Source organism: Opisthorchis viverrini (genome assembly GCF_000715545.1).
Source record: "Opisthorchis viverrini unplaced genomic scaffold opera_v5_418, whole genome shotgun sequence".
In the NCBI taxonomy this organism is placed as follows: domain Eukaryota; kingdom Metazoa; phylum Platyhelminthes; class Trematoda; order Opisthorchiida; family Opisthorchiidae; genus Opisthorchis; species Opisthorchis viverrini.
The window spans coordinates 360,357-374,321 of NW_008752079.1; the positions used below are offsets into that span (position 1 = coordinate 360,357).

The following is a 13,965-nucleotide window of genomic DNA, read 5'->3' on the forward strand; positions in this document are numbered from 1 at the left end:
GGGATAAACCATTCTGACGCCATAGGTGTCTCAAGTTAGCAAACGCGGCCCGAGCCTTGCAGATTCGTGCACTCACCTCATCTGTCACACTACAATCAGGACTAATACAACTTCCAGGATACGTGAAACGCTCCACAACCTCCAGTACCACTCCCTGGATTGTACGTGGTGTGTTCAGTGACTACACGTCCACGAGCATGACCTTACACTTTGTAGGTGTAAAGTGCATACCAAAGGACGGGGTGACTTTGATCAGTTCATCCAAAAATACTTGCGCCTTCTCCGCCTCTTCAAACATGAGAACGGTGTCGTCTGCATATTCCAGATCGACAAGGCTTTCTTCACAGGCCATTTGAACACCAGGGTTTTGGAGACCCTGAAGCGTTGGTCTCATTATTTCATCGATCACAAAATAAAAAGGGAATGGGGAGAGTGGGCATCCGTAAATAAAACCGTTTCGGTGAAGATACGAGACCACCTACCCGGAGCGAGTTCCACGACCACGAAAGTATGTGCTGGTACTCTGGTAGCAAACGAATAAGATCCACACCGTTTCCCGGGTCCGATTCACCGCACTGTTGGCCACTATGACCCAGAAAGAGTAGAGAGGGAGAAGTAAAAGCGAACTTGCCAAAATGGTAAGCAGAATCTAGTCGGCACAAAACGGAACTACACTAGGCAATTACTCAATGCATCCAAAAATAACACCTCCATAACCAGATTATTCCGGATCTGTTCAAGATGAACCCTAGGGTGGAATTATGTACAGTAGGGCATCAAACGGAAGGGATAACCTGACGGGGACACCAAGCAGGTCCTGGGGAAATAACGGTTCAATGGTTCAATGGGGAATATATGGTCGTTTCGAATCTCCCGCACCTCGCTGACACACCGAAGAGGAATTCCAGTTCACTGATTTCTCGTGTCAGAGGTTTCCACTGGCTGTCAGCCTAAGATTTCAGCCCAACAACGGCGAAAACATGAATGATGTTTTGTGGAGTGGGTGGATGAAATAACCACTTGACTATGCGTAGAAATGAGATACCGGATCGGAAGCCGGGTAACACGTGGCTGTAATGAATCCTGGTGAAACTCTAATGATAACTGAATCATGCGAGTCTACTCAGACCACATCGCCCATAGGAAGCAAAGCATTTTATGCTAACACATCGGCTAAGTTCACCAGCATGCTAGCTGTGGTATTCTATAAGGAAGGAAACCGGCCATCAGTTGTTGGGATGCCCGTCATCTTGTTAGTTTTGGTAGCCAAAGTATTCATATCTGAAACGCCAGATACAGCCAACTCCCAGATAAACAGTTACTGAACTCCGTTATCTAACAGATTCATTTAGGTGTCTGAATACTTTCTACTAACCATACGACAGAGCTTGCAACTTAAGCTCCCATTGCGGAACCCCTGCGTTGGCTCAGAAAAGCGTACACACTGCCATTACCCATTTCAAGGTATCCCCCTGAATTTGTCTGTAATCGCAGCTAACGCTCTTGCGCCCAATCGCCTCAGGCCGAATTCTACGAATAAGGGTTATAATTGGAAGTATAGAATTTGAATGAAATGCTTGGATCAATGAAACAATTCACGTGTATCTCCTTTCTCCCGGTCAAACCCTTATCTTCCTTGAACCCACTGTTTTCTGCGACTACCTCATCTATTTGCGATTCACACACAACCCGCATGGACAGTTGACCCTTAACCAATTCTGATGAACTTTTCACGAGTGAATATACACTCATTTGCAAACTAATTTGGTTTTTCCGAGAGACTCACCTGGAACCCAGCTGAACCTCTCGTTTGTGATGTTCCCAGGCAACTGAATGTGCTGCACCAGGCCGCCTCATGTTTCAGTCGCTAAGATATTCGAGATATCGCGATACATGTATATATTTGTAATGTGCCACTCATAAGGTTGCTGAAAATCCACGACCGGTTTCGCCCTTTTTGGGGCCCATCAGGTAGGCGCGGTTCCCAGGATTCCGTCAACCTTATGCTCTACATGAAACCAAATTGCACGGAATTAGCGAATTTACACTTATTTGCATACTAATTAGGTTTTTTTCTGATGAGCCCCAAAAAGGGCGAAACCGGTCGTGAGCAGCCGACGGATTTTCAGCAACCTTATGAGTAGTACATTACAAATTTTCACGAGCGCTTTTGGACCACTTGCATCAGCTGTGTGCTGTGTGCGCAAGTTTTTCGGTAATACCGATCGAGTTACCGTTCTTGACGGGCTTTCTTCAGACTTGCACCAATTAAACAGAAATCTCCATAATTTGAGGTTAGTGTCACTTTTGAATACATATTTTGTAAATGTGGCACCGCACTTTGTTGGTAAACCTCACGGCTTCACAATTCCTGGTTTGTGATTTCGCGCGTCACTCAATTGGGCTTCCTGGAATACGTCACGTAGGAAAAGATAGATCCACCGATATCAGAATCTATCGTTTGCTTGATAAAGAAGGCCCAAAGTAGCTCAGACAGGAAAGCTCCTCTGTAGGTCACGATTAAAGACGATGACCACGTGGTTAGCTAAATCCAGACTCCTGGCCCTTCAGGTTGGGAGTGGGAGGCGTGTGGCAACTAACTAACTAAGAAGTACCAGCTCCGTCATAATCAAAATGGAATTACATGATCAACATATCGACATCAAAACGTACACGTATTGAGAGATTTACATAATACCTAAGTAAGGGGTTTGACAGATACAAGTAGAAACAGGAATAGACCACAGGGTAGCAACCTTTCGAGTGACGTGTGGGTACTCCGTAAAGTCAAGCCTACCAGGTGCTCTATCCATAAAATCAATTTCTGCATTGGTCTACCACCTATTTGGTAGAAAATAATTTGGAAATAGAGGAAGCCACAGCGACCAAGTGAAATGCTTCACGACCCTCTGGTTGAGAACTGTTGTGCTAGCTCGGCAGGAACTGCAGCCCAAAGATCGTATATATGAAGAAACCGATTCCTTGCTCGAAAGGGTTATTGAAGTGCGCCACATCGAATTGGCTGAAATTCGTTTCTGTCCAGTCGTGATTTACGCTTGATGAAAGCTACCTTAAGGAACAGAAGATATCCGGAAGCGGTGGCCTGACGGCCATTGATAGCTCCGACAAGTTATGCGGTGTCTAACGGCGGAATCGAAAGCACTTTATGCCCGTCGCGCCTACCTCAGTTTCTTCAATGTTTACAGTATTGCAGGACAGGTAAGATTTCCGAATGAACTTGTGTAGCCGCACCACGCCAACGGTAACATTATCGTCTCAGAAGGCAAGTGATGACTTCGATTAGGATGGTCAAAGGAGACCGGGACCAATTTGGTGTACAGCCAGTTTGCAGAGCTCGTCGTCAGCACTGACACCGAACAGGGATAGGATACTCGGTCACTGATCGCCCAGCACTGTGAGTTTCTGGAGTAGAAGCATCTTTTAATGGAAGGCAACCTACATTGGAAAAGTAAGTCCACCGAGTGGAATTTGCCCTCTCTGAATGCATCTTATGTACGGAGGTCTGAAGGAAAAACACTCGGTTACCCAATGGAGTCGCTTAGGCGTGACGAGATCTATGAAACGTCTTTACTGCAACAGTTGGGACAGATCACTATCTCCACTACAAAGGCTCACGGTTAGTAGTAACAGAAAGTTTACCCTTTAGAGAAGTCACCGAGGTCACAAGACAAATCGCGTGGAGTAGCTGATCGAAGATGGTCGTTCAGCCGTAACATCCTTTTGGTGCCTAGTGGCCATGCAACCCAAAGGAAGCACGAGAGCCGGGGTACTGCCAGGTTGTCCAAGCTTAGACAGGGAAAGTCAAAAGGCAGAGGTCGGGTTCGAACCATGGACCTTCAGGTCAATAAATTCGCGTGTGGATTAGCTGTTAGCGCCTTCCGAAAACGCACAATAAGGAGGAGAAATTCAATCGGTGTGGCACGATTCAAACTCAAGGATGATACGTTTGGAAAATACTGGTGAGGATACGGTGTCATCCTCAGGATCACTGCCATAAACCATTAACAACACCAAAACTCGTCAACCTCCTCAAATGATTGGCTGGGGAAAAATACGACGTACCCAGTCCGACGCAGTTTATCTGCTTGTTCACCCAATGCGATGCGGAGGATCGATTCGCCCAATTCTCGAAACGATGAGGCCCCTCAATGGAAAAAGACGAAAATTGACGGTAAAACACTTTTTAGCATAGGAGGATATATAATAACGTAAAACATCCGGGAGTATATTGTAGTGCTTCCGCTAGTTGAAGAAATAAAAAAACGTCCAGCTTTAGCACCCTTCGGGGCCTAACTGCCATGCCACCCGAAGGTCGCACGAGGGCTGGGATACTGCCAGGTTGCACAAGCCTAGACAGGGGCAGTTGGGAGGCAGAGGTCGGGTTCGAACCACGGACCTTTCGGTCAGTAAATTCGCGCCATCTCGCCCCAAGAAACCAACCACTTTAGGATCGGTTTCTATAAGGATTTCGCAATTCCCTCGAGGGCATTACCTATCATGAAGGAGGCCCGTACTACAAACCATTCGGGCAACCTGGCTGAGTGCAAAGCAAAGTTGTACACAAAAGGAAATTCGGTTTTCGATGTCTGAAAGTATAAATACCCTCTTAACCATAAGATACACTCATACCCTCAAAACATATGTGTATTGGCCACTCGAAGAGAAAATATTCATTTGAGTGCTAGTGCGATCTCACTTTGGGATACACTAATAAGGAATGTTCGCAAATTCAGAAAAAAATGTTCAGTTTACCAGCCGTGAAGCGTCTACGTATATGAGCTGGTTCGGGTCGCCACAGCAAGTGGTAGCGGACAGTGTAGGATGGAAAGATAGGCAAGCCTCAATCCCCCCATCCCAGAAAAATGAAGCGACCGAAAGAACAGCAGGTTGACGAATAACACTCTCATAACCGTGAGTACTGTCGACGTGGTGAGTCTCTGATAGTAAAATCTCGCATGCACCAACCCACACAAGACCAAGCGCCGTGTCGTCCTCGAGTCATGCGGCCCAATGTTTGATAACTCCTAAGTCGAGCCTGTTTCAAAAAGGGGAGAAAAGGAGGGCGAATCGACCACCCGATGAATACGAGGTACCAGCATCGAATCAAATCAATACAGCTGATTTGATAACAAAACCGGTTCTTTGCAATTCAGTACTGTTATTCCCATGTCTAAGCAAGCTTCCGCCTTCCAAACACAATGGTCGGGTTTCACAACCGTAAAGTGACGTTGAACGCACTACCGCCTCTTGCACTCTGACTGTCCCCAACATGTTAATTTTACGCCAAACCCGGGGGGGGGGCTTAAGTTGGAGGAAACCAAAGCGAGTTTTAATGACTCAGTTCCACGCGTCCTCAGCAACACCGATGTTCAACTGTACGCAATTAACATTGAGGCAGTGTATGAGTGAAACAAAGGAGAGCGAAGGGAAAAACGTACCTTCGCGTATTTGAAAACACCGGAGAGGTGTGGTTTAATCCCTAACAAGGCAACGCCAACTCCAGATACTCGTGAGTAAATCCCACAATGCTCCCTGCTAGTGACAGACAAAGTGCATTGATGCGCCTAACCAGTGGGTCATACCACATTGTACTAGCGATCGACAGCCCATGAATTACTCGTTTGTTTGAACATGGGTGGTCAAAAGTGCTCTGAATATCACATGGAAACCACATTCGAGGTCGGGTGAAATCAAATTGCCCAGCTCGGCGAACAAACCAACCTGAGCTACCAACATTTTCTTCTATGGCAATTTGAACACCGGGCTTTTAGAGACCTTCCAGCATTCTTCTCACGATTTCACTGATCATGAAGTTAAACAGGAATGAAGAGAGTGGGCATCCCTGACGGACACCGCTTTGTGAACGGAAGCTTTTGGAGAGCTCGCCGTATACTCTCACACGTCCGGAAGTCCAGGAATACAAAAAGCCTATTATGTTCACGAACTTCTGGGACATTCCTTGGCGGGCAAGCGTGTTAAGCAGAACAGACGGGTCAGCCGAGTCAATTGCGCCTCGGAAATCCAGAAACACTAGAATAGTGGGTCGTTTATACATATGGCGTTGTTCTAGTACCTGATGAAGTGTGAAAATTTGGTCAACGCAACCCATACCAGGCCGAAATCCCGCTTGCTGCTCTCGAGTCAGTGTCTCACGAGCCACCGTAAGGCGACGAAGTACAGGTGACGTCAACAGTCTCGTTACAATCAGAGTCAAGCTGATCCGCCTGTCGTTGCCACACCCATTACAAAACCCCATTTTGAAAATGGGCACTATCACCGAGTAGTGTTAGTTGTGAGTGTCATTGCTTTACATGGGCTGGGATACTGCCAGGGCACCCACCCATAGATTAGGGACGATTAGGGTCCTCAACCAAAGCCTTTGGCTCAAAAGCCTAACCATAAGGCAGCGGTGTTTGGCGGGAAACGTGAATGCATTAATATTTCTACGAAACACGTCGCCACATGTTCCAACTCTTAACCTGGAGAACCAGTAGACTGTTCGTCAAACCTCTAGACATTGACCAACCTGGTATGAGAGACTCTGTGAGTGTCGCAGGCACAGCCCCCCCCCCCCAGCATAGCTCAATGGGTCGATGAGGTGCACAGACCGTCACACTACGGTAAGGTTCAGTCTCTTCGTGACGGCTTCAAACCTCTCACAAAGTTCGTGGAGCATGCACTGCTTACGAGTTCGTCGTTCGAACCCGACCTCTACCTCTCGACTTCCCCTGTCTAGGCTTGGGCGACCTGGCAGTATCCCAGCCCCGGTGCCTCCTTCGTGTGGCACGATGGAGGGTGCTAGAGCTGAACGATCAATAGATGTGCACTGAGATTTCTTGAGGCAATAAAGAAGGAGAACAACTTGCCTTTTTGAGGCTTCGAGGCGACGACCGTTCCCTGAGCGCTCGGAGACCAGGATTCACAACCCATAGTTGTCAAACACAAGTTGCTGAGCCGCAAACATAGCTCAATCAACTCAGCCGAGTTGATTAGACTGTTTTTAGCCATGGCATGGTTGGGTAACGGTGTTGCGAACAGCTGATCCATTGCCAGTAGGTATCCTGTTCATTTTTTGAGAGAAACGAGGAAAAGCGAACATGAAAGCGTGAGGTTTTTGTCAATACAAAATAAACTAAATGAATAGATTCGTGACAAACGGGTGTTATGATGAGGAAAACTGAATTTGAAATAATCTTCATTGATGGACACCGGCGTCCCACTGTAATACAACTTCGAAGAATGCCTTAGTGGGGTAAACAGGAGGGTGAATGGGTAGGTAATTGCTGTGAAGGAAACCAGCGATAAACGACCTTGAGCTAGGTGCCTGCACTTGTGAGCAGTATTTGGGTGAATACAGCTGAGCATTCTGTAGTGGTAAAATGAGATTAACAGTAGTGAGCCAATATTCCTAAGGATCTTTGCCAACAGAAGCCAAAAAAACACTAGAAACAACTTAGCTGCTGAGCTGTCTTGTAATAGAACCGGTTAAGTAGCGTGTCCAATAGGGTTTCACGCCACAAGTGTCCAAGATCTCACAGCGCTTAGTTTGATACTAATCACCATTTAAACTGTACAGCCCCGTGAAATTCTCATCATCAGCGGTTTGGGTGGAAACAGATTTCGTCGACAGATATTGGTCCGGAACGTAGTGCATATCTCTTCAAAGACCACTGTACGGGCTTTATTTTCCACTCTGGCGATTACAACTGATTACCAGGTACTCATTTGCAGCCCGTTGCCTTGCGGTTAACCCGTGTTGAGAACAGACTGGATCTTCTATAGAGGAGAATGTCGGTAGCTCAGGTAGTGTAGATGGTCGTTGGCTTGTTCGCTGAGCTGGGCAATTTGGTTGCAAACGTTTCATCACCACACAACCACTAACCCACCGCTACGCACAACTACGCACTGATGATGTCACCTCGATTGGTGATGAAACGTTTGTAGCCAAATTGCCCAGCTCAGCGAACAAGCCAACGACCACAGACTGGATCTCACCATGATTCGACCGTCTGCGGCAACCCACATAAGATCCATGGACTCTCTTCTAACAGACCGATCAGCGAGCAGGGGCCTGACAAACAGTCTAACCTTCCCAGTGTGGTTCCCCCAAAATCGATCATCCTCACAAGCATACGCCTAGCATCGCTGGCTTTTGAATGAAAATAGAAAAGAGAATCAGGAAACCGCATACTAACCTAGACCCGGTTCATGCTTTGCGATCGTAAGCAGTTGTCCATGCAGTTCAGCACCATTGAGTGAAACCAGTTTCCTGTGGAACGCTTCGTTGAACGCCTCCTGTAGTTCTGCTGTTTTCGCGCAACCACTAAAAGAAAGACACTCAAATGATGGCGATATATCCAGAGATGACTAGAGAGAGGCGATCAACAAGTGTTTACTAGAAAGTTCGATGTGACTGACATTCAAAAGGTGACGAGACTACTAGAGGTCATACAGAAAAAACGAGGCGGAAAAGTAGTGTGGTTTGAAACGACATCATAACCGAGTAGTTGCTGTATGATAGAAATCGAGAACAAAGTTCGCCAACCTAATGATCCTTGTGTCGACTGAGACTGGCTCTATCACCTGGTCAAAACGAATATTGCCTTGTGAGTCTCATATCACATAGGCAGGAAGAGCCTTAGATTAGGACTGCTGCGCTACGTCACTATGTATGCTGGCAACTGATTAGAGTAGCCAGAAGTGGGAGATCATTGGTAGGCGACTACTAGTGACCAATATTCTAGATCGTACTTAGTCACGTGGCCTTTCTGCCACCCGGACCAACAGCAGCCTGTTTGGAGGGCAACCAAAACACCAGAAACGGAAATACCACTGCGAAACTGAGGGAGTATGATAACGCTTACTGAGTGTACCAGTATAGAAGCAAATTCCCGCCAGCGGAATACTCCACCACGTTGAATGAATCACACCAGCGTAATGCGCTTGCGAGCAACGTCGCACATTGATCCTCGGTTAGCACGGAGCTGATATCGTCCCAGGTCATGCTAACCAAATCGAGTAGTTGAGACTGCAGCTGTAGAAGAGCAAATAGGATAATTGAGCGACAGAACAACATGAAGAGCGATCCGAAAAGAGCTAACCGGATGCTCAGTGGAATATCGTTCATCGAAAATGAAAGCGTGGTTGCCGTTGTTGTTTGAATAAATGAAACACATAAAAAGGGTATCAGATCTCTACAACAGCATGATCAGGTCTACGGGATATGCATGAGAATGATATGGTCGCTATAATACAACAATGCACCCAGAAGAGAGGATCCCAAGCTTCTGGTAGGTTTTACTATCACTATGAGAACTTTGACGTTTAGCTAACACAATAGTGTCCAGTGCTCCATCACGGTCTTTGTAGCTTACCGCAGGAATTCATCTACCCAGAGTTGAGCCAACTCACACGATGGATACCGGGGGCGCTGATAATCACAAGAGACATTCGGAACAATTGGTATGTTACTTGGCATTTCATTTAGTATGCCAAAGCATGCTGCATACATCATTAAATTATTCCAAAAAGCCAAGAAAGCTTTCTGGAACAAAGTAGTAGTTGATTCAGAAGAAAACTGCGCTCACTGTGCTGGTTTTGGATATACAACCTTGAATATTACTCAAAAATGAACGATATGTGGTCATCCATTGTGAAGGACCATCAGCAAGAATTCAGAAATCCAGGAATAACAAATCCAGCTAGAGCTCAAACGAGAACTCACATCTGGTTTCAATAAACGAAGGCTGTCCAGTAGTGAATGCAACACGGCTGGAGATTTGTAATCCCAACATAACTCACAGGCCAACTTCTCAACCAGTCGTCGAATGTTGAGTAGGGATGCTGAGAGGGGTGTATGACAACAGAAGCCATGCTGAAATCGTGATAAAACACTTTTAGTATCTGATTATTACATCTCCAAAACGACAGGGTTGCTGTGCATCAGGTGTTTCTTCCTCAAAATAAAACTACTCCTCGATACGGCCGAATTTACTTAGGTTATTGGAGGTCGTAATGTACTGCAAGCGGGCGAATATCGAGAGATGGTACAGCACTTCCTTGGGAAGAAGCGCTCCAGGGGAGAAGCCATACTTGTCAAACGGGTGAGAAGAATGCTTCATCCAAGTTAGGAATCATCAGTGCGTAACTCACGAACCGCCGGAGGGAAGCGAACTCGACACCTCCTGATTAGTAGCTGATTGCTATCCCATCAGGACACAAATGTCTGATTAGCCGTATGCTTAGCTTGGATTTAGACACGATAAAGCGCTACGGTCATTTAGCCAGACGATCTATATCAAATGATCCCGGTGTTATCTACCCCCCCCCCGTCCCCACGAGACCTCCAAGTTCTAGAGAGAAATCAGATAGTTTGAAAGAAACCTGCAAGTAGGTTAGACCTATAGTGAAAAGCCAAGAAGCAGCACACGAATGAATCATCAGCATTGCGTATTTCATGAACACCTGGGGAGAGTTAAACACTCAACCTTTCGGTGGATAACACCGTTGGTCAGACTCTGGTGGCCTAATGGGATAGATGTCAATCACCACAGAGGATGTTGGCGGTCGGGCCCTCTCGAGGGATGCGCACATCCGCAGAATAGATGGAGCAGTCGTATAGTACTAATTCTCGGCTGTTCAGTTAAGATTACATTCACTTGGACGAAATCTCACTAAATCGAACGAGCTACGGATATGGAGTTCCCCAGATTGGCAAACTGCAGTGGAATATACGTACGTCACTATCATCTTCAACCGTCTAGGTTATTTGAGAAGGATCTGCCAAATACAGGGAACAGGAATCCGAAGCAGCCTCTGTAATATACTCGAGGGAATATGAGGAAATAGGACCCAGGCAAATGAAAGTTTTGAAAATCTGCCAGTTCCCGACATGCATTCCATGAAGTGGAAAGCCGAAGTACAGAAAGGAAGATAATGGGCAGAAGTGATACGAACTGGAGTTCATCAGTTCACCGTGTAAGACTCGAGAGCAGCTGGACCTGGAGACAAAACAAGCTGAATCTCCAGCGACTGCGATCGTGATTTCGCTGGTCGCACACTGGACCGGTGAATCGTCGGTTTAGTGAATAGAGTTAGCTGATTAGTTACGTCTTCGCTTTTCTTGGGTTAGAAGTGCTTTCCCTGGACCATCGCTGCATGGACCAAAACCGAGCAAAGTTCCTTAGCACATGAGAGATTCGATGTGCGATGACCACGATGGTACTAGAAAGTAACTTGCGACGAGAACAGTCATGTAAGCCGAATTAAGACAAACCATATGTACTTACAGAACACCATGCTTATTAGTTCTGTACGATTGTGTTCAACTACTAGGCTATTCTCATCCGTCTACAAAGCGTTAATTCACACACTACAACGCACCAGTTCGCATGGGTACGAATCCCAGTACGAAAAGGAACGAACACCTACATGGCAGTTATCCCTCAAGAGCGACTACAATTTGGAGTGTTCTTCTGTAGTAGAAGAAGAACAAGACTCGACCGTACTTCTCAATTCTTCATGGGATTCGCTATTCAGATGCACGCCGTCAGGATGGTTTGTTTGTTTAAACAAAGATTATCACGGGAGCACAAATGGCACATCCACTGGAATTCCGGTGAACTGTGTTTTTGGATACCTCGACCACAATTTAGGGCCTCCAGGAAAACTAGGGGAAACGTTTGTTGCTGGGTTAAAATTCAGTCAGTAAAAGGTTATCTGGATTCTGGGCTGTTAGCAGGCCAAGGGATGTTGCTTTTCAATTAAATGGCGACACGTGGGAATCCACTGAATACAACGTAATCTATTAATAATATCAAATATGCGCACTCGATCCACTACCACTGAAATTAAAAAAATGTTAATTTCATACGCCAAAACATAGAACCGATCTGTCGCGGTTCAGTCGGACACTTGTTGATGGACCCTTCAACCCGCAATGTGGATGACTATTCGTCAGTGACCTAGTGACATTTCTTTTGGTGTACCCAAATAAGGATTAAGCGCGAAAACCAGAAAACTAGGGGGTGAATGAATCCTTGAAAAGCAGGCGAAATATGGCGAACCAAACAACAAGTTTCGTGACAGCATGGGATAGGAAGGTTGATTGGTGCAAAACACGAACACCAGTCTACTCGGCGGGTACCGAAGTAACGTGGCCAACAGGTTCGGCCGGAGACACGTCTTATCAATATTGAATATCACTCACCTGATGTATAACCTGTACGCCACTGTCCATGGACATCCGATTCTGATTCGTTCAAGTTCAGCAGACCGATGATGGTATACATCAATTCCACATTCACCTTCATGCGCTGATAAGTCATTCCAGGCCAGAATGCATTCTGATGATGTAGCGGCGAAGGCGCCTCGTCAGAAAACTCAAACGGCGACAGTGTGCCCCAAAGAGGAGAAAAGAATTGAATAAGGTCACCTACAAAGGACAATCAGTGACCTCAATGGCATTTCATTAACTAGCTTTCAGAAAAAGATGCCGGTGACAATAAACAGAAATTGACATCGTGATCCAAGGTGAAGGTGAAAAAAGGAGGCATAACTCAACATGCCACCCCGAGGGTATCTTCACTTGAGAGCTCTCGGACAGAAAACGAGGTTGATGGAGATCAAAAAATCATAAACTCACACAACCAGTTCACAGATATAGTCTTTCGCTGCAGTGAGGGCACTGACGGCAATGTACCGGAAAGACTGGACTGAACGCACTGGAACAAATCCGTCAAAGAAGCTTCAAGGAGAACCGACTTGGGTGCCAACGACAGCCTCTGCGGAATGCTTGTAAGCGATTCAACATCGACCGAAACACATGCGTTTCGAATCCCACGAAGCAACTGATTGAAGGAGGTGACCAGATATTTTCTGGCCACTGGATTTGTGGATCCATTCAATAGGATAATGCCAAGAAGAAAGAGCATCGTATAAGAGTCCGGGTCGGTCAAAATTCTGGTGTTGTCCACACGCAATTGGCTTGGATTGGTCAAAACAGCGCGGACCAAATTCACGAGACCTGAGAAAGCAACTGCACGGAGATAGTCATCCGCATGGAATAGGCCATTCACCAAAGGGGTCAGATCCTGAAAGAAGATTATACCCAGTTGGGAAATGAGGTGTTAGAATGAGATGCCATTAGATCCCCAGCCTCATGTAGTTTAGCCGATATTGCAGCACGAAGGGTAACTAGGGATTCAGTTGGACAGTTATTCGATATATGGAAACAATTTCCATTTCGGTAATATACTACCTGTATGGTTGGGATCTCACTAAACTTTCTTTCGAAAATATTACACGGTACGATACAAAGCCCAGAGAGACAAGCCATACAGGTGAGGTTAGCTTAGTGGTACAACAAAACCTGAGGTAAAATGCTTACCAGAATAACATAGATAGTCGAAAATATTCTATGAAAATCTACAGTCGCCACTCTATGCCTAGTGGACTAATTGCATTGGGGAGGGAATTGAGTTAGCCAGCTTCCACCGAATGGTTTGATGAGCATTTAATCGTCACTAAGACGATGCTTTAAACAGCATACAGCCAAGTGATTTCACACAAACACTAGGCGGTTTACGATTGAGCCCCAACTGAACTCTCCAGAATGAAGGTGGACAGTAACTCCCCACGAAGGATCAACCCCACGGAATCATGTCTGGAAGAATCAGGTCCCAGCGCGGCAGAACTGTTGGCGGGTATCCAAGAAGGAAGGAAAAACATTCCACCAGGAAGACGGTGCATAAAGAGCGGTCATGACGGGGTCTGAAAAACGGTGCGTGCGAAATATTCGGAGAATGAAAATGGCTTCTGTCGCTGGAACTAGCCGCGTTCTACGTTAGGTCTCTGAGTGTTCGGGGGCCAGCCATCCCTACTAACCGAACATCACATCATTTGGACGCATGTGTCACGTGCAGGACACGGGGCAGACGTAGGCAT

General features: G+C 46.2%; 2 protein-coding genes across 2 annotated transcripts in view; one reads left to right on the top strand and one right to left on the bottom strand.

Moving 5' to 3' along the window:
* Positions 1–13,965, bottom strand: part of T265_10905 (hypothetical protein) — a gene marked incomplete at both ends in the record, with an annotated part of 56,876 nt that overhangs the window by 20,227 nt on the left and 22,684 nt on the right. Inside the window, 7 exons of the mRNA XM_009177418.1 lie at positions 483–585; positions 4,084–4,165; positions 8,217–8,344; positions 8,886–9,055; positions 9,746–9,864; positions 12,230–12,454; positions 12,722–13,112. Coding sequence (XP_009175682.1) covers positions 483–585; positions 4,084–4,165; positions 8,217–8,344; positions 8,886–9,055; positions 9,746–9,864; positions 12,230–12,454; positions 12,722–13,112 — 1,218 coding nt within the window. The remainder of the gene's footprint in view (positions 1–482; positions 586–4,083; positions 4,166–8,216; positions 8,345–8,885; positions 9,056–9,745; positions 9,865–12,229; positions 12,455–12,721; positions 13,113–13,965) is intronic.
* T265_10906 (hypothetical protein) overlaps positions 1–13,965 on the top strand; it is a gene marked incomplete at both ends in the record, with an annotated part of 27,392 nt that overhangs the window by 11,991 nt on the left and 1,436 nt on the right. The window lies entirely within an intron of this gene.